This window comes from Varanus komodoensis, unplaced genomic scaffold, assembly GCF_004798865.1.
Source record: "Varanus komodoensis strain SLA01 unplaced genomic scaffold, ASM479886v1 scaffold52, whole genome shotgun sequence".
NCBI lineage: Eukaryota > Metazoa > Chordata > Lepidosauria > Squamata > Varanidae > Varanus > Varanus komodoensis.
The window spans coordinates 4,129,626-4,149,609 of NW_025336114.1; the positions used below are offsets into that span (position 1 = coordinate 4,129,626).

A 19,984-nucleotide genomic window follows, 5' to 3' on the forward strand; every position below is an offset into this window, starting at 1 on the left:
AAAGTGGGAAGTATACATATATGAGAAGTGCATGGAAGTGTTACTAGAGACAAAAGTACAATGAAATTAAATACAACAATATTGCCACTCTGGGCATACCTGTAGACCTTTGTTCCAGCAATAGCTACCAGTCAATTTCCTTTGTACAAAAAAGCAAGGTGGTTTTTTTTTTTTTAAAGCAAACTTACTTAGTTTAAACTTGTTATAGAATGAGTCATATAAAGAAACTTTATATCTGCAAGGTATATTCACTTCTGTGAAAACATTACAAACCAAACCATTTTTTCTCAGTTTATTTAAGATGCTTTTGTTGTAAACCGAGCTATGGAGAGAACCTCTTATGTGTGAAGTATTATGCAGTGTGTGTGTGAGTTAATAACCCCTTGTAATTCATTACAGCTGTGTTGTATTTACATAAAAGACGGCTTAGCTGTGCAGGAATTTGCTGATTAATTTATTTTTAATGGGAGTGAAGTATACCAAGAACCAAAATAAACTTTACTGTGTGTATCTTGCTGCTCCTGGAATAGATGGAAAAAGAAATGGTAGATACTTTGGCACCAAGATACATACATTAATTCATATCTAAAAATATTCATTTCAACATTAACCCCCTGCTTCCAGAACCATCTCGTCAACCTGCAGTTCCAAGGAGATGCCCAGGTGTACAACACTGCCAGTCTTGTGTGGGCCTGAGATAGATACACCCATATGAGAAGTCTTTATTCACTGGATCTGCAGAGCCTGCAGTCCAGAATCCTTGAAGTCTTTCTTCTGTGCCACAGGACCATGTGGAGCCCAGGGGACCCTGACCTCCATGGGTTTAATAATATGGGCTTTAGAACTTGTGTAGACAGCTAGCACCTTTCATACCTAATGGGGTGGGAAGTCCTGGTTCATAATCATGTTCTCTTGCATCAGAAAATGCTAGGCAGTTGTTTTAACTGCCAGAAGAGCCAAGTGGGAAATTAACTATGAAACTATCTCTGCTCTCAGAGTTCAGCTGCTGTCAGTGGGGGGAGATAAGATTGGTATGCAAGAAATACTGAAAAATTGTCATATGATGCCTAATAAGCTCCAGACTGTGCTGTGTCAGAAGCAGTGTTGTATTGCCCACTCCAAATATATGGGATAAAGATTAACTGTCAACTGTCGTTTTCCCAGGTGAGTGGCAATGGGCAGCAGTGCAAAAAGTGGCAAGCAGTACCATGGGCCAAACAAGACGCATCTCAAAAGTCAGGGCTGGATTGACAAGCACAGAGATGAGAAACTTGAAGGGAGAGAAAATTGCCCCTGCAGAGAAATATTGGCAGAACAAAAGCTCCACTTTGAGTCAAAGGCATGCTATCTGTTTCCTACCATGCCCTGATCATTTAGCAGAAACCTCATCATCTGGCCTGGTCAGGAATTTGCTTGCGTTTGCTGCCTCCTTCTAGGCACAGAAGGAGAGTGCTGAGATCTAAAGATCACCTTGTAGGACTAAAATCAGCTTGTAGCACTGCATGCATCTCCTTCAGGGAGGAAAAGCATGTAAGATGTTCTTTTGTTTGTGAAGTTCTAGATCCAAGCCTAGTTTTCAAAGATGTGTCTCTCTAACCAGCCTTAAGCAACAGTTGATGTGGCGCCAAGGGTGCTAGACTTGGTTCCGTAGTGCCTGGCGGCACAGCTTACCATCCCTAGAAATATGTTTGGGCAAGACTCTTAGGCTTACTTTCATCAGGCTAGAGGCTGAGGTTCACTCTGAGGGCACATTAAATGTGAAGAAGTAAAACACTAGGCATGTTAAAACTGATACGGGCTATGCCACCTCCTCATCAGTAAAAGTTGCAAACTACTAGTATTACACTCTACAGTAATTACTTAAAGATATCTATTGAAACACGTCTTTGAACCAAATACATTTCAGAGTTGAGTAAATCCAACAGTACTGTTTACTATAAAAGGATTTTCACCCTTAAAGTTTAGGTTTCCTATAGTCAGTTAACATCGCTTGCCTCAAATGCTTATTTGGAAGATTTTTTTCTAGCCAGTTGCTTAAAAAAAGTGTCCTTTTGCATGTAAACTTCCCAAAATGTGCACTGGAATTGGCTGGGGAAAACCTAAATGTCACAATTACTACCATGAAGTTCCTTACTGTTCTAAGAGAAAGTGAGTACTAGGTTGAAAGTCATATTTGTGGCATGTTTGCCAAGATGGCAAGTAGATAGTAATTTCAGACAGGCAGATACTTACTTCAAATGAATCAGTAGGTGTGGCTGAGTTTTGCACAGAAAGCTCTGCCACAATATTTTCCATAGAAATTGAAATTGCCTCAATGTATTCATATTGTTGCTACTATTGTTTGTATTGTTCTTTTTAACTTGGTGAGTGACCTGGAGGCTCTGTATCTATATCATAACCACCATGTGAGGTAGGCTAGACTAGAGAAGCTCTGTTAAGACTGCTTCTGACACTTGAAAATTCACTCACACAAAGCACACAGAACTTGTTTGTTGTCGTCACACCTACAAATACTATTTTCTGACAGTGATTCATGTGAGCATGAAGAATGCTCTTCAGTCTTCAACTCTTCCTCCTTCCTCTTCCTCCTTCAAGACAGTTCCTCTAAGTTGGTTATTGCATGGGCTCTACTGGAAGAATGGTGAGGAGGTTATTAAAGTTCAACAGGTGAACTTTCCTGGTATCCAAAAGCCAACACCTTACTGCCATCAACTTGTTAGGAAGAGTGCCTTGAAGCTGCCTGCCTTAATCATTCCACAGGAAATGACTGCTTTTGCTGTGAGAACAAAATTTGTCCCCAGTCCATCTCTCAGAAGGTGGGATGAGCGAGTTTAGAGTCAGAGTACACACTGGCAGATGCTGCAGTAGCAGGACAGGGGACCTTTCTACAATCCATGGCAATAGGCATTGTCTTTTGTGCTTGGCCTGGAGAAGGACACTGACACATTGCTCACTTGGACAACTTTAGAGGTTTGTGGAGGTTTCTTCACATTCAAAAAGAATGTACACAGATCATTTACTTGATTATACCACCAGGTGAGCCATATTGTATTGACAGGATATAATATATCAATGAAATTAACAGGCAACTGAGTAGATAAGAGGATTCAAGGCCACACCGAGCAATAAGTAGGATAAATGCCACTTATTACTTTCAATCATCCCAGTGGTTTGGCCTGAACACTACATAACACAGAGGCAAGTTCACTTTTTACTGACCAATTTCACGGATCTTATTCTTACCTACCCAGGAGATGACATTTAAAAGCTAAGCCAGGAATCCTGGTGGTCCCCCTGACTTTCTCTTAAAACCACATGTAGCTGTATGAGGGAGGAGTGGGGGAAGCAGCCCAGGGGATTTGAATCTAAATTGCCCCCCAAAAGCTGCTAGTAGCTGTGTAGATGAAAAAATACAGGTGTCTGTATTAGGTCTGTATTGTACACACAGACACACACAGAGTTATAGGAGCTGAAGAATGGTGTAAATTAGGGTGGGGAAAGGCATGGAAGCAGGCAATTAAACATCCCCTACCATGCCCCCCCACACACACACACACCAACACTTCATTCAGTAAATAAGCACACACACAACTGGAACTCCATCATGAGCCTCCTGATACAATGTGCAATCTGGTCTTCAGGACATGGCCCAGTCGAAATTTTGATTACTGAAGCATGTGTTCAATTCCCTCGTTAAAATGCTTTGAAGTGTGTAATTCTGACTAGATGTTGCTTTTGCTTGTTTGCTTGCTTGCTTGCTTCTGCAAAGTAAATACTGAGGTAAGAAGCATGAATCATGCCTACTGGGCTTTCGAATAAATCAAGAATGGTAGCCCATGAGAATACTATGAAGTGAGGCGAAGTGAGGGCAGCAGCCCCTAATGCATTCCAGTCCTTGGCATAAACTAGATGCAGCCAAAATGCTGACTACGCTGCCTGAGATCTAAACATCCTGTTAGTCAAGTATTATGGAAACCAGTTTCTCTAATACTTTAAAAAAGTATGCTGCAGCTCAAATGAAATACGTGCATTGGAGACGCTGAATGAACTCTACTTTAACCTAGCTGAAGCTATGGCACAAGCATTTGCCTTTTTTAACATATGAGAAAAATAACAACAATAAAAGTGCATATTAAGGAACATGGTGTATTTTTTCTCCCCTTCCAGACTAGTTCAGTATTATTACACTGTTTCATGATTTTTGTATGTGTGTGATGGTCACATAAATGCACACTAAACGCAGAAGAGATTTCAACATTTCCATTTCCTCCCCAGGCACCATAACTGACAGAACAGGTTCCCGGACTTTGACTGCAAGGGAGAAATTAACGTAAGTTAGGGCGGGAAGGTAACCGAGTTTCATTTCTTGAAGTGTGTCTATTACAAGCAGCAGCTCTGTGGAAGGAAGATGGGAAAATCTTTTCTGGCAGCTCAATGAAGAAGGCAACATCAAAACAGGCCTTCAAAAGTAGCATTTTCAGCAACGATTTCTGCTTCACTTCAACAGAAAAATTGGAGCAAGCAGAAGTTTTCAGGAGCTAGCTTTTTCCCTGGAAGGGATGGGCGCTTAGAAAAGAACAAAAGAAACTGCTCCCGGGAACTTCCTTGTGGAGAGCTTGACTGAGCGTGAAAAAGCCCAGAGACAAGACAGCAGAGGCTGGGAATCTCCCTCAGAAGAGACAGCACCACAAGTTAACATGTTTGGCTACCCAACACCAGGAACAACAAGATGGCTCCACAGGGACTACGGGAGCTCCCAAGGGGCCACAGGACAACTGAAAACCCGGTTGGAAGATCTGAAAAAGCCTTGGCGGAAGGAAATCAGTCCTTCAATGTTACAGCATAGTGAGACTGCCCGGCTAGCTGTGGATGCCCTTTTGGAACAGGGAGAAGCTGGTTATCTGCAAGCCATTATGAAAGAAAAGGAGCTTCCGTTTCTTTCCACGCTAGATATGGATTACATGTGTCAAAACAGCCAAAGCATCCCAGAATCACCACTTAAGGCACGAGAGGCTGGGCTCACGAGAGAGGATAGTGCAGACAGGGCGTCTCTCCTCTCTGGAGTCACATCTGGGACATACTTTCCCTTCATGTCAGATGTTGACCCTCCACAGCTGGAGCTGGGTTGGCCAGTGGCACCCCCCTTCAAGGCATTTCACGAAACAGAAGTCACACTGTATTTCCAAAGAGACAAAGCCAACAATGTTAAGGAAATAGTTCGATCGCTAATAAGCAAGGCCCAGACCGTAAGTAAAACATTTTACACAATCTAAAAGGGCAAAATAGGGCTGAGTTTTGGAGCAATTAAGTCACATTTTGGAATTACTTACATATAGGTGGTTCCCATGCTTTATATTATTCTGCATAAAAAGTTTAAGTAATTGTTTGTTTTAGCAACTTATTCTTGTGTGAGTTTTCTATCTGGTGAACATTATAAATGGAAAAAGAAATGAATTACACTGCAGGCTATGAGGCTGCTTAGATAACTCAGTGCTGCAGGGATCAGTATCCTATAACTAATTCATATCAGCTCATGTTATTGGAGCCATTCTGAGAAATATGGGGACAGAATGACAGTGCCTTGTGCTGCCCTCTTCACAGGTGTTTAAGTTTAGATTATAGTTGTAATAAAACTGGCCAGATGAGTTTTACGGTTACAGAACAGATGCCTTTTAGCATGGCTTAGAGTCATATGCATATGCCAAAGCGAGCAGTGACATTCACTTGCAGATAATCTCTCTCAGTTTAAAAAAAATGTATTGCTATGCATTAAGACTGTGAAAGAAATGCATATCGTGCCACTGTTGTTATGGCCTTGGGTGACACTATGGACCACAACTGGCCCTAAGGCCTCCGCTTGGCCTCCTACAAAATGCCACCCAACAAAGGCTGCAGACAGGAGAGCATGTTGGGGTGAGTCAATGAAGAAGTATAATTGGAAAATTTTATGTCACAATGGCCAGCCCATCTTGTAGGCATGATCCATGAGCAGGATGCCAGATTCCTGCTGATTCTAGTTCTGGAATATTTCCTCTGCAAATCAAGCATATTTTTCACTCAGTTTAAAATGTTTCATGTGTATTCATTCATAAAAATCTTTGCAAACTATTGTAACAGGAGGTGGGAGACACATGTTATGTCAGAAGAGTAACACAGACTTCTTGTATTGGTGCATTTGTTGAAATTGCTTAGGGTGCAGTCCTAGGGCCTCCTGTCCCATCCCTTCCCAGCTTGTGTGGAAAGAACCACGCTGGCTGCCATCCTTCCAAGGACACAACTGGGCCCTCAGGGAGGAAAAGGGGGCATGCTGGCTGGGGCAGGGAGGGGAGGAGGCTGGGGCCACGGCATTATGCCAGTTCCCACTGGTGGCCCAGGGTGGGAGGTGCAGTGGCAGAGGTCACTGCGACAGCACCTCATGCCTTGCACTGGATGCTCGTAACCTGCTAGTTTGGAAGTTTCCAGGCATCTGTGGGAGCTGTAGGACTGTGCCTTAATGGAGAATTCCAAAATTCACATTCCAAAAGTGTGGAATGATTTGAATCCTACATGAATTAGGTCATGATCCTATTGATAGTATCCTCAGTGATCAGAAGCTTCCAAACTCAGAGGCATCTGAACATCCAGTGCAGAGTGGAAGGAGTGGTAGAAACAATCTTCCCCTCCCTGTCCTTCTGCCTTGCAGATTTCACTAAATGGGCTCTTTAGCAAAACCTGCAGGAACACTTTGGAGGGGGAAGGAAGTTGGCTGGAGGACGCTCAGGATGACTCCTATCCTGGCCTCACCATTATGCTCTTCCTCACCACTATCCTCTTCTCCCTGTCCACCAGGATGTCCCCTTTTCCACATCCCCAAGGTCTGGTTTCTAACCTCAGAGAAGAAACTGATGCAACTTTCTCCATGCTTGCTGAGTGGGGATTCAGATCTCCAGTGCTCCCTTCTGAGGTCAGAGTGCTATCTCTGACCTCAAAAGGACTTCACTAGCTAAGACTGTTGATAGACATTACAACGAGAACCTTTGCTTGTAGATCACCTCATCCCAGCATTTTTTAAAAATCATATGTAAGCCCAAATAGAGGAAAAATTATCAAGGGGGGGGGATTGTAGGAATGAATCTGTGACCTCACAATGGGTTAAGAACCCCTTCCATTCATAGTTCCTCCCTATAAGTTCTTCCTTCATGTCTGCACTATCTTGGAAATACAGGGTAGAAAATTCATGAGATAAACAGGCGGACAAAGATGCCTGTTGGAAGGGAAACACTGATGAAATGATGAGTCATGCAGGATCAGGAAGGCTTCATAACTACAATGGTCTTGAGACCAGGTCTTAAAGGTGGACAGTGGGAGGAGGCAACAGTTAGCTCTACCTGGTTCAGACATGTTTTCAGGCTGCAGGCTGGATGTTTCAGGCTGGATGTTTTGGGACCCTCCAAAGGGTTGCTGAGAAAAGCAAACAATGGTTGATTCCCCCCCTCCCCCATTTTTGCAAATATTACATCCAACTGCTACTCAAAAACCATCTCTGTCCTTAGCTGAAAAGCACAGAAGTAGAGAGAAACTGGACAGTTTTTATATTTAAAATGTGATTCTCTCACCTGCAGTGTGAAGTGGTAGGTTTCATTCTATCAGTTCAGAACACTGCTCAAATTCCACTGCATGTATAGACTGGGCTTTTAGAAACTGGCAAAGGCTGCGTGTTGCCTGAGGAGGGATCAACAACTGCACATGAACGGAGGAGGGATAAGGTGTACTCAGTTTGAACACACAGTTAACGCTAATCTAGATTCAGGGTTGAGATCGGTAACTCATTTACTTACTGGAATGTTGTTGTTACAAGATGGCAGTTGAATACAATACCAAATGAAGGCCATTAGTCAGTAGACTTGTCAGCACTAGAATTTCTGAGAGCTTCCTGTAAACTAGGGATTAGAAAAATGGGGGAAATGTCACCATGTATGCATTCTCAGCACACTTCCAGGTAAGAATGCTACTGATGTTGGTGACTAGTCTTTTGCTTCTTGTTTGTGTGAAACTTCAAATCAGAGCCCAGCCACTAAAATGCATAAGTACTCTCTACCACAAGTAAGCATAAAATTCCCCCATAGCACCTACTTCTGTGATTGGGACACTGTCCTCTTGAAGATAAGCAGTAATTACCTCCAGGCAAACCCATGCTTTTTGTGCAACACACATTAATGTGTGATGATCCCAGATGATAATTATAACTAAGGAAATAGTGGTATGAACCCCATAATAAGCTGTTGACCTCTGCCGCTTATTCACCCAACACAGATACGAGAGTGTCCTCTGTGCAATGGCACTCGATTGCATCTGGCCCAAAGCACAGGGCACTCTCAGATATGGTGCACACCATGAATTCCACCTGAAATAAGTGGGCAAGAATAAGGAACTGGAATGGTACATCCCAGCATGAGCTTTGGGCCTCCTGAAATCTTACAGTTACACATCCAGAACACATCTTCTACTAAATGATACTGAGCTATGTCTGCTCCAAAGCGTTATGATATTCAAGACATTCTCAAGTCAGTGCACCCATGCATAGTACCATTTATTCTAGAATTCATAGTGGGGAGGGGAGGAACAGGATTTATGCCCTTCACAATGCACTTTGGGACAACCAAACTCATATGTCAATACATGAGAATGTCCTATGCAAAATGAACTTTTCAATATGCACAGGGCGCTGTCAACTACACCATCCCATGCTATTCTTAGCAAAAATAGGTAGAAAATAATAATGCAGTGGCGCGGTGCTTCCCAGAATGACCACCTCAAAGTCATAACCCATACATCCAGGAGAGGGTTCTCTACATGAATGAGTTTTGGTAAGTGCCAGGAACTTTCAGCTGTGTGCATTCATACTACATGATGTCAAATACATAAGTAATCAGTTTGGTAAGGATATACACCAGTGCAAGCTGTCAAGGAGGACCCTGAGTGCACTGCCTTTCCTGAAACATTCCAAATGCATAGGAAGTATATGTACTGTGAATCTTAGGGTTAAGCTTTAGTTTAGGGTTTGGCCTAGGAAAATACCAGCTAATGTGCATGGCTAAAGGCATGGAAAAAGTTCAGCTAGGACATCAAAATTGAGCTGTCAACGCAAAACCCATGTGCATTGCCTTTGGTTTTGTATTGCCTCCACATACTCCAAATGTATATGGAGAATATGGAGATGTTAGAGTTGGGGTTAAGCTTCAGGATGCAGTTAGGACTGGGACAATATTAGTTGCTGGGCATGGCTAAGAGCCTCGAATTATAGCAGATAAGGAATAAAAATTGAGCTTTCAATAAAGATCCTGAGTGTGTTGTCCTTCCTGAAACTTTCCAAATGCATAGGAAGTTTATTGCACTATTAGAGATAGGGGGTTTATGTTGGAATTGGGGCTAGGAAGATATCACTTCCTGTGCATTTCTAAGGGTCTGGAACTAGCTCAGATGAGGCAGAAAAAGTGAGCTGTCCAGAAAGCCCCTTAGTGTACTGCCTTTGTCAATATGCTCCAGGGTGTGGAACTAGCTCACATGAGGCAGAAAGAGCAAGCTGCCAATAAAAACCCCAAATGTACAGCCTTTACTGGAGCTTTCCAAACACACTGGGAGTGTATGGCATTGATAGGGTTTGGACTACGCTTCAGGTTAAGCTCAGAATTAGGAAAAAGTGCATTCCTGGGCGTGGAAGTAGCTTGGATGAGGCAGAACATTCGAGCTATCTATAAAACCCCACATTTAATGTTTTTGGTGTCAAGTCCAAATGCATAGGAGTATGGAGCATTGCTAAGGTTGGGGTTAGGAAAGTATCAGCTAAGGGCCTGGAGTTAGCACAGATGGGGCACTGCAGTTGCTGAAACCGTACCAATGCATGCAAGGCTATTAGGGTTGCAGGTAAGATGTGGCTTAAAGGTAGGCTTTGGTTTAAGCTTAGAGTTAAGATTACAAAACTGTCAGCTCCTGTGCATGCCCAAGGGTCAGGGACTAAGCTTACATGGGGCAAACAAAGTGAGCTGTCCCGGAAACCACAAGTGCGCTGCCACTGCTGGAACTTTCCAAATGCAGAGGGATTATTGGGTATATTTGGTGTAGGGGTTGAGATTTAGATTAGAGTTACCAGTTCCTCTGCATTTAGATGGCCCTGGAACTAGCACAGATGAGGCAGCAAAAGGAGCTGCCATCAAAAACCTAGAATGTGCTACATTGCTTGGAGCTTTCCAAATACATCAGTGGAGTTAGGATTATGATTTATCTTCAGCAAATTGTTAGGTTTTGGGGAACATAAGTTCCTGTGCCTGTCTGAGGGTTTGGAACTTGCTCGGATGAGGCAGAAAATGCGAACAGTCAAAGTAAGATTGAGTGTGCTGCCTTTCCTGAAACTTTCCAACTAAATAGGGGAGTATATATAGACTGTACAACATTGTGTGTCTTAGAGTTAAGCTAGCTTCATGTTAGCATTAGGATAAGCATTATATGAGGTCCTGGGTATGGCTAAGGCCTTGCAACTAAGTCAGATGAGGCAGAAAAAGTGAGCTGTAAGCAAAAGCAATGAATTCCCTGCTTTTGCTGAAGCTGTCCAAATGCATAGGGATTACCAAGTGCGGATTTGGTTAGGGTTAACCTTTCAGCTCAGGGCTACGGTTAGAAAATATCAGTTTCTGGCAGTGCCTAAGGGCCTGCAATGAACTCAGGTCAGGCAGAAAAATGAAGCTGTAACTGAGTGCTCATCTTTGCTGAAACGTAAGTGTAGTGAATATAAGGGGATGCTAGCAGTGAGCATTACACTTCAGGTTACTGATTGAGTTCAGGTTTACAAAGTATTGGTCTCTGTGTGTACCTAAGGGACTGCAACTAGGTCACAGCAGGGAGAAAGAGTGAACTATTAACAAAAACGCTGAGTGTGTTGCCTTTCCTGAAACTTAACCAATGCATAGAGATTATCTAGCACTCTGAGTTGTAAAGTTAAGCTTCAGGCTAGGATTAGCAAAACAAGAGAACTTTGGTACAGCCAGGGTCTTGCAACTAGCTCAGGTGCTGCAAGTAACAAAAGCACTGAATGTGATGCATTTGCTGAAACATGCCAAATGGACAGGGATGATACACAGATGCTAGAGTGAGTAATAAGCTTCAAGTTAGAGCTAGACCACACTTAGGGACTGGAAAATATTGCTCTCTGTGTATGACAAAGAGCCTGGAACTAACTCAAATCAGGCAAAAAGAGCAAGTTATATAAAAAAAGATGCTGAGTGCACAGCCTTTCCAAAAATTTTCCACCTCAACAGGGGAGTATCTTGTGCAGGGTGACTTAGGGTTAAGCCTCAGTTTACAGTTAAGAGTTGGAAAATATGAGATCCTGAGTATGGGTTCAGGCTTTCAACAAGCTCCAATGCTGCAGAAAAAGTAAGGATTGTTGGGGAGAGACCCTGAATGTGCTGCCTTTCCTGAAAATTCACAAACGCAAAGGAAGACTATGCAGAAGCCAGAGTGAGCTTTAAGCTTTGGGACAGGGATAGGGATAGGATGTATATCTAACAGCCTGGAACTAGTTAAGATGTAGCAAACTTAGTGCACTGCCCAAATAAATACATACATACATACATACATACATACATACATCCTGGGAGTACTTCCTGACATGTCCTGAAAATTTCCAACAGCATCAAAGGTATATCGTGTTCATGGGTGCAGTATAACCTCAAGAACACTGAGTGTACTGTCTTTGCTGAAGTTTTACACATGCAAAAAGGAGTATGCAGGGATGCTAGAGTGAGATAAAAGGTCCAGGTTAGGGTTAGTGCAGGGGTAAGGGCTATTATTTATTTATTTAAAACTTTTATATGCTGTCCTCTATGTCTGGCATCTCAGGAGGGCTTACAATGGTTATATTTAGAGTCTGAGCTAGGAAACTATCAGTCCCTAGGTACATATATCTAACAGCCTGAAACTAACTTAGAGGAGGCAGAAAGAGTGAGCTGTCAGAGAAAAAATTAAGAGTGCTGCCTTTCCTGAAAATTTCCAAATGTATAAGGCACTATGAGTCTTAGGGTTAAACTCAAGTTAGGCTTTAGGTTAGGAAAATATGAGGCCCTGGGTATGGGAAGTGTCTTGCAACTAGCATAGGCGTAGCAGAAAAAGCAAGCATTGAGCAGAGACACCCTGAATATGTTGCCTGTCCTGAAACTTTTACCAATGCATAGGCAGAATATGGGTTTGCTAGAATGAGCTATAGGCTTCTAGTTAAGGCTCGAGTTAGCATTAGGAAACTATCAAACTCTAGGTATGTCTAACAGCCTGGAGTTAGCTCAGAGGCATCAGAAAGAGTAAGCTGTTAAGAAAAATCCTGGACATATCTAAGGGTCTAGAACTAGCTCAGATGAGGCAGAAATAGTGAATTTCCAGCAGGACTGTCATGTGTTATTTACTGTATTATTGTAAAAATGTATGTTAGGGTTACGAAAATAGAGTTACTGTGCATGTCTAAGGGCCTGGAATTAGAAGAAGCAAATAAAGTGAATTGTCCAGAAAAACCCGAAGTGCCCTGCCTTTGCTGAAGCTTTCCAGATGCACTGTGAGCATTAGGGTTAAAGCTTCAGTTATCAGTTACAACATTTCTTGAATTGCTAGGTTTGAGAAACACAATCTAAATAGTGTAGATTCATTATTGGTTTGTTTTTTAAATTCTATTATTTCTCTCCTCTTCCTCATCATGCAAATTATTACAGGTGATTGCGATTGTGATGGATCTCTTCACCGATATGGAAATACTCAGTGATCTGATAGAGTGTTCGAGCAGACGCTGTGTTCCTGTTTACCTGATCCTTGATGAAAAAAGCCTGAACCACTTCACAGAAATGTGCAATAAAATGGATCTCACCATGGATGACTTCCCAGTATGTTTCTAGTTTACTTTCTTGGTGAATTAAGAGCAATGTTAAAAATGTGTTTAATAATGACTCTCTCACATTTCTCTCTCTCTCTCTTCACACACACGTGTGCATATACACAAAAGACAACATAAGGAGTTTTCTCCCAGCCAAGCTTACTTTTGTTATTAGAACTCAGCTCAGGAGCAAATTCCAGAGGAGAAACTTGACTGAGATGCTGGCACAGAGATTTATCCCTGTCACCTCCACATCTCCTTTGCTCTTCAAAGAAAACCATACTTACATGCATACATACTGCCTTACATACGAATGAGGCAGATCCAAGTTTAAATGGACAGGCCTGCTGTCATCATGTCTAAGGTTGCCCTTTGCTGGTGGTGTTTTTTCCTAAGCTTCCTATATTTTCCAGCACTTTTGCTATCATTCATATATTTGTGTGTGTGTGTGTGTGTGCCCCCCATATATTTTGTATAGCTATATACTGTAGGCTGCAATCCTATACCCACTTGGGAGTAATTTCCAATGAACTCAGAAGAACTGAAGTTCTGCATCCGTATTTGTAGAATTGCACTATTAATGTTGATGGAACAAGGGCCAGGGATACTACCTTTCACAGAATCTTTTCCTTAAATTTTGCACGCAGCATTGATTTAGTTACAGATTGCAAATTCCTCATTTATATGTCACATTCATATACAAGCTTAGCACAGGAAGGAAAATCAATCTGTCCCTCCTCCTTTGGAACTCTGTTATGCCTTCTTTCCATTTCAGAATATGCGCATACGTTATGTGAGTGGAGAAACATACTACAGCAAAGCTGGCAAGAAGCTCACAGGACAAGCTCTTGAGAAATTTGTGATGATAGACTGTGAAGAAGTCCTTGCAGGGACCTATAGGTAAGAAATCATAAACAATGATTTAATAGGCTAAGTACACCTATATTTGCCTCTAATGGAACTTGTGAATTGTCTTCATGTTCTACCTTATGTGGCACATTTTCATTATTCAGTATTATTATATTACTGATGTGATCTGATGTGTGTGACAGAAGCCTGTTTTGCTATTCCAGTGAATAGAAAGATTGCAGTATCTGTTGCCCATGCCCATTTCTGCCATAGAGAAAAATGGCTTCTCTTGAGCTAGGAAATGGCAGGTATGTTAACTCATCAAACCACACACCACAAATTGGAGTGATACGACCATACTGATATAGGAAATTTTAAGTGCCTCTTATGAAAGCAGTCCAGGATTGTAATTCTAAACACATTTATCAAACAGTAAGCTACAATTGATCATAAAAGGCCTTTCTTCTATGTATGGAATTGTATTATGAGGCTGCAGTCCTAAACTACCTGGGAATAAGCTCACTGAATTTAATTGGATCTGCTTATTAAATTACTGGTTCAGGGGACAGGGGCAAGAAAGCAAAGTCCTTGGGGCTCCAGTGTTGTTGCAGTTGGTGGTGATGTGGGCAGGGTGAAAAGTTAGTGAGGAGTTACCCAGCAGGTTACCCTACTAGGTTTAATGAGGGCTACTTTCCAGTAATCGCATAAGCTTTTAGGCTATGAGAGAGAGCTGGTGTGGTGCTTAAAATGTACGACTCAACCCAGGTGATCTGGGTTCTAATCCCTGTTCAGCCATGGAGCCAACTGGGTGACTTCGGGCCAGTCACAGACTCTCAGCCCAACCTACCTCACAGGGTTGTTGTTGTGGGGATAAGATTGAGAGCAGCAGGAGGAGAATAGTATAAGCTGTTTCGAGTCCTTTAAAAAAGAAAAAGGTGGGATATAATCTAATAAATAGGAACACAGGTTATTATATTATTCACACTCTCATATCCACACTATTCTCACACTGCCTCTTGCCAGTGTGCCATGCTGAGACTGCAATTAAACACTAAATGCAGAAAATGCCATGCAGCTTTTGCTGGTTCCAGGCACTCCATCTTGTTTTGTGCCCAAAGGGCCAAGGAAAGAGGGTAAGTTTTAAATAACATAGTCTAGAACATTGCACAGTTCTGTGATTAAAGCAAGCGAGGGGGTAATTGTCTTCTACAAGATTTTAATCATAGTACATACGTCTAATTATACACATATGTTTGTATCTGTAAATTAGCATATGCAAAATTGTGCTAATCTTTGTCCAATAGGCCAGATTTGTTCGCAGCCCCACCCCTGCTCAGGAGCCTCTCAGGCTGAAAGAGGTTCTGCATCTCTGGTGCATTCAGACCCCTCTTTCAGCATTACAACAACCCTGATTGGTTGATTGGATTGAGAGAGTCACTGAGCTTTATAGCTGAAATTCAGTCTCTCAAATAGAATTTTGGAGAGCTTCACACATGTAGATTCACAATGACCAAAGTTTAATATAAAAGATATCTTACTTTTCACAGCAGCCTGATACATAGTCTTCCATTTCTTGCTTCCTCTCTTCCTGATGTGATCACATCTTTATCTCATTATCAGTAAGTGTAGTTTTCCTATCTTCCTTTGTATCTGCATCCCTCAATTACTTTGCCAGGCAAGCCATTTCCTTGGCTTACTTATCAGGAAATAGCTTTAGTTTGTTTTAACAAGTAATTGTAGTTGTCTGACTAATAAAACTTTCTTACACCCAGAAAATCCACATCTGACTCACCACATCTGTAACATTATGAAGCCTTCTCCTTCTCCTATTTTCCCTACAATGTGTTCTCAATGCACTTCAATGTATGCAAAATTCCATTTCAAAAATGCATTCTTCTGTGTAACTTCAAATAGCAAGGATTGCAGTATGCATCTTAGATGTCAGTGAACAATTTGACAATCAGCTCTGCTCCTTAACACAGAAAACAGAGTTCTAGCACTGTATCTTCATACAGAATGAGCTGGGCACTGTGTCAAGTCCTCTATCTTTCCTTTGACCCAGTTGCTGTACAGTGCTTCCAACTGGGGTTGACAAAGTAAAACCTGAACCTCTGTAAGATGTATTACCTGGGCAGTGCCACCTAGAGTTGCCAGGTGTGCGGATTATCTTGGCTTCAGTGGGCTTTTCACATTCTGTAAGCTATGGAACAAATAAGTGGTCAATTTAGAAGTTAAATCTGGGTTACACATACTGGGCAGTTCTAGGAAATCCTAGTGTTATAAGATTAAAAAACTTAGAAATTGTGATCTCTACTAGAGCAAACTACCTGCAATAGCGTGTTTGTTCAAGTCATAGCTTCAGCTGAACTCATCCTGAGACACTGATCTTCAAACTGTTCCACCTATTATTTTCACGGACAGATGCAACAACATCCTACTGATGTTGCAAGTGACTATTAGTGGCCATTCAGCTCTCCAATATCTGAGGGCAATGCATATTTGACATTAATGTGAGTTCCATGTTGATAAGTTTTGCCTTCTTGAAATTCCTTTTCAGCTTTACCTGGCTGTGCAGCCAAGTCCACACTGGTCTGGTGATACACTTCAAGGGAAAAATTGTTGAGGATTTTGACAGAGAATTCCGATGCATATACGCTGAGTCTAGATCTGTGGATCAGCTCAGTAAACCCAGTAATGAAAGACCGAGTTCCTCACCTCCCAGAATCCTACAAAAAAATGAACCGATTTTAAAGCACGTCCACCTGAATGAGAGTGAAACCACAAGCCTCTCAAGTAGCCCCTCCAATTCAAGCACAGCAAGTATAAAGAGAGCACCATATTTTAACCCTTTGCCTTTTCCTGTAGCCTGTGAAAAGAAAGAACCAACTCCCAGTGAACCAAGAAAGAATATTTCAGGCTTCTTGGGTGTTAGTGACTTGATACACCAGCCCAGGGCACTGCCAGACTCTAGCTACAGTACATCAGCTAAGTATCCAGTCAATGATGCATCTAATCTACTAAGAACTAAGACATCTTTCCTGTCAACATCTTCACCAATACTAGGCAACAACACAAGAGATGGTAGTGATTTGCAGCCTCTGCCTGAGAGTATTGGAATAAAAGGTAACAGTAAATTCTTTCCTGTTCAACCACTGGAGGATGTAAGCAAAATACAGAAGGATGAAAAAGCAGTAACTTATGGATATACCAAACCAGATCTCATTAACAAGGTAACTAAATCAGTAAATAGTGAGATGAGGCCCAGAATTCATGGTTCCTATGGTTTCTCCAATGATCCACCAGCGGAAAACAACAGCAAGTTACACAGGGATGAAAAGAGGATGACTCTTGGTCACAGTAAACTGGATCTGATTACCAACTTTAACAAGACAAAAGCAAAGCAAATTCACAGTCGGTTTGAAATGTAATCTGTATTCTGGGTTTATCAGAAAAGATTTATTTTAGTTGAATGGATATTGTGCAGACATTGAATCTGTAGAAATGAATACAAGTTCAACATCTCCAATTTTACATTGGTGTGGGTGTCAGATTTTGCAGAAAATATTGAGAAGACATAAAAATGGATCTAGAAGTATAATCAAATAGCTGAGCAAGAATGAAGTATGATATTGTAAGCCTTATGGGATTTAAAAATAATATACTCCGAGAGCTGAAAACAAAATTTTCAGTCTGAGAACTTGTGCCTCACAGACGTGTCTGGAAATGCCTGAAGTAACTGAGGGGCAGATTGTGGGGATATTTCATGGTGGGCACAGTTTTGCACTGGGAATGGAGGGGCCTGTTTGCTCATGAAGCTCATTGAGTGGCCTTGGATGTGTCCCCATTTCTTGGCCTATCCTATCCCACAGAGTGGTTGTGAAGATAAAATGTTAGGGCATGTACATCTCCCTCAGTAAGTTGGAGAAAAGGCATGACACAAATGTCGTCAATAAGTAAATAAATAAGCCGATGAATAGAAATCTCATACTTCAGAAGATGAGTGCACAGGCTTCAAGGTGCCTCCTTCACAGAAAGAACGAACCAACATGTGCAGTTTTCTCTAGTGAGACATTAGTAATATGAAATTCAGTGAAACTACTTTTTAAATTCCTCTGCTTGTTCAAGTCAGAATCTCTGCTTCTATGATAAAATATTTTCTTGTCAAGGCTATATTAGTTTGGTTAGAGAAGCTATACTTAAATAGCTTGTGAACTCTGTAATGGAAGACAGCAAGGGAAGGGCCAAATTAATGAGCTCATCTCTGTGTGTAATAAACATGTATTATTGCATAATGTGGGAGTTGTGAAGATCTGGCTACTCCCATTAGTGTCTAGTTTGCAAGCAGATATTTCTGTGAGTGGATGGATATGACTGGACATGACCTGAACATCTGTTGGTACGACCTGAATACTGCCCTAGATCTGTACATATTGTGATGCATTTTTCAGTTACATGAAGCTATATTGTATTTATCCCAAACAGAGTTTGGGTTTCAGTAATGGATTTACAGTCATAGCAGAGCTCCTTCACATGAGTCGTTGAAGAAGAATTAGGTCACAGTCCAGCCAAAGATGCACACTTTGAAGGCCCTTTGATTCCAATCACAAGTTTAATTATATGTGTAACCCTCTGAAATTAAAGCACTTAAAACATGTTATGCTTACTAAACTTGCTTTTACTTAGCAGGGAGGAGCAAGTTGTAATTCCTGATGCTTGTTATATATCAAACTCAAGACTGGCCCAAGGTAGTACGAATAAGAATTGTAACTATACAGACAAAGCATGGTTTGAACAGGCAGCTCTTCTGAATAAGCCTACAGAATGTGAGGGAAAGGAAGAAAGAGATGGAGGAGAGTGGGGCAGTTATTGTCTCCGAGTGAGGACATGGGGAGGGTGCTTTGGATCTAGTAAACTGGGAGGGAGACTTGCTGCAACTGGACAAATGCAAAATGTACTGTAGTTTTCCGTGTATAAGATTATACTTTTTCTTAAAAATACTTACCTAAAAATAGAGGGGCATCTTATACACGGGGGGAGAGGGCGAGAGGAGAACTGTGGGCGCGCTGGTGGGGGGAGACTGGCACGATCGCGGGCACAATCAGGGAGGGGGGAGGCAGGTGCGGGCACGATGGGGGGGAGACTGGTGCGGGGGTTCATGCGGGGAGGTGGCGGGCGCATATGTGCAGCAGCAGCTTGTTCGCTCAGAGATCGGTAAGAAAAGTGGGGGGGGGGCGTCCTATACGTGGAGGCCTCTTATGGTCGGAAAAATACGGTAAGTATCATGGGGTTTGGAAACAAATGGATAGAATGGACTTTCAGTAGAATGAGATCAGGAAAATGTAAAAAACGAGAATATGGCTCATATTAAAACAAGGAAGACAACAGGATGGTCCTTTGGGGAATACTTTTGAATCAGATAACCTTCCTTGATACAGACCACAGAAGAGAACAATGGCAAAGCAGCCTCTAGAGGTCCTGTAAACTTCCCTGCTATAAGACTAAGGAGTACAGGCTTGGTGGGGAAATTGCATGGAGAAGTGCGGGGGAAGTACTAGGTATGGAAAAGATCCCACCTGAGACCCACAGAGCCAAACAAACAAGAACTGAAAGAAACAAAGAAATCCACAAATTTGCATGTGCTAAAGTGTTTGCATGCCCTTAATGGACTGTGTATCATAAGGACACTCCTACTTGTATGACAGATATATGGATAGTGGAAAGTATTTTATTTCAGAAAAACCTCAGGCAGAAAGCGAAGGGCAGCAGGAAATGAAGCACATGTGAGAAAAAAAGCCAACAAACCCCAGATGATCCCATGCAACACAGACCATCAGGCCTCTGCACCTATCTTTCAGCAAGTGCCCATGGGCTGCAGAGTGGCTGAGCAAGTACCCTTTCAGAGGTTCCAGGCTCCAAGTGACAGATTTGGGGCTCCAACTCTTGTGGGCTCGCTCCTAACACCACCGCTGGAGCCATAAGCTCGGATGAGTCACACCTAAAGAGTCGCGGCTTGTGACATCATTGCCTGGCACTGCAACTCCTTTCTGAGCATGTGCATGGCCCCTATGTGCACTTTTATCCCACGCTTAGCTGCTGGGGCGATGCTGGGGCGACTTGGCTCATGTGCTGACAGACAGGGCTCTGCATGCCCACTGTGGCACGCGTGCCGTCGTTTTTCCACCACTGCCCTAACCCTAATATAGGGCTATAGTTCCACTGAAAAGAGGGCAATATTGGAAAAGCCTT

The 19,984-nt window shown here is 42.2% G+C and overlaps 1 protein-coding gene across 1 annotated transcript; it reads left to right on the forward strand.

Moving 5' to 3' along the window:
• The first annotated feature begins 4,571 nt into the window (after positions 1-4,571).
• Positions 4,572-18,391, forward strand: FAM83C (family with sequence similarity 83 member C). The gene is made up of 4 exons (XM_044447448.1): positions 4,572-5,246; positions 12,732-12,899; positions 13,665-13,789; positions 16,296-18,391. Exons 1-4 carry the CDS (start codon positions 4,698-4,700, stop codon positions 17,164-17,166), a joined length of 1,713 nt encoding a protein of 570 aa, XP_044303383.1. The 5' UTR covers positions 4,572-4,697; the 3' UTR covers positions 17,167-18,391.
• Positions 18,392-19,984: the final 1,593 nt, after the last annotated feature.

Bases quoted from the DNA above. Each gene is read 5' to 3' on its own strand.
- FAM83C (XM_044447448.1), top strand. From the start codon at position 4,698: ATGTTTGGCTACCCAACACCAGGAACAACAAGATGGCTCCACAGGGAC. The intron at 5,247-12,731 runs GTAAGTAAAACA...AAATTATTACAG, and splicing joins TAATAAGCAAGGCCCAGACC to GTGATTGCGATTGTGATGGA. The intron at 12,900-13,664 runs GTATGTTTCTAG...TTTCCATTTCAG, and splicing joins TCACCATGGATGACTTCCCA to AATATGCGCATACGTTATGT.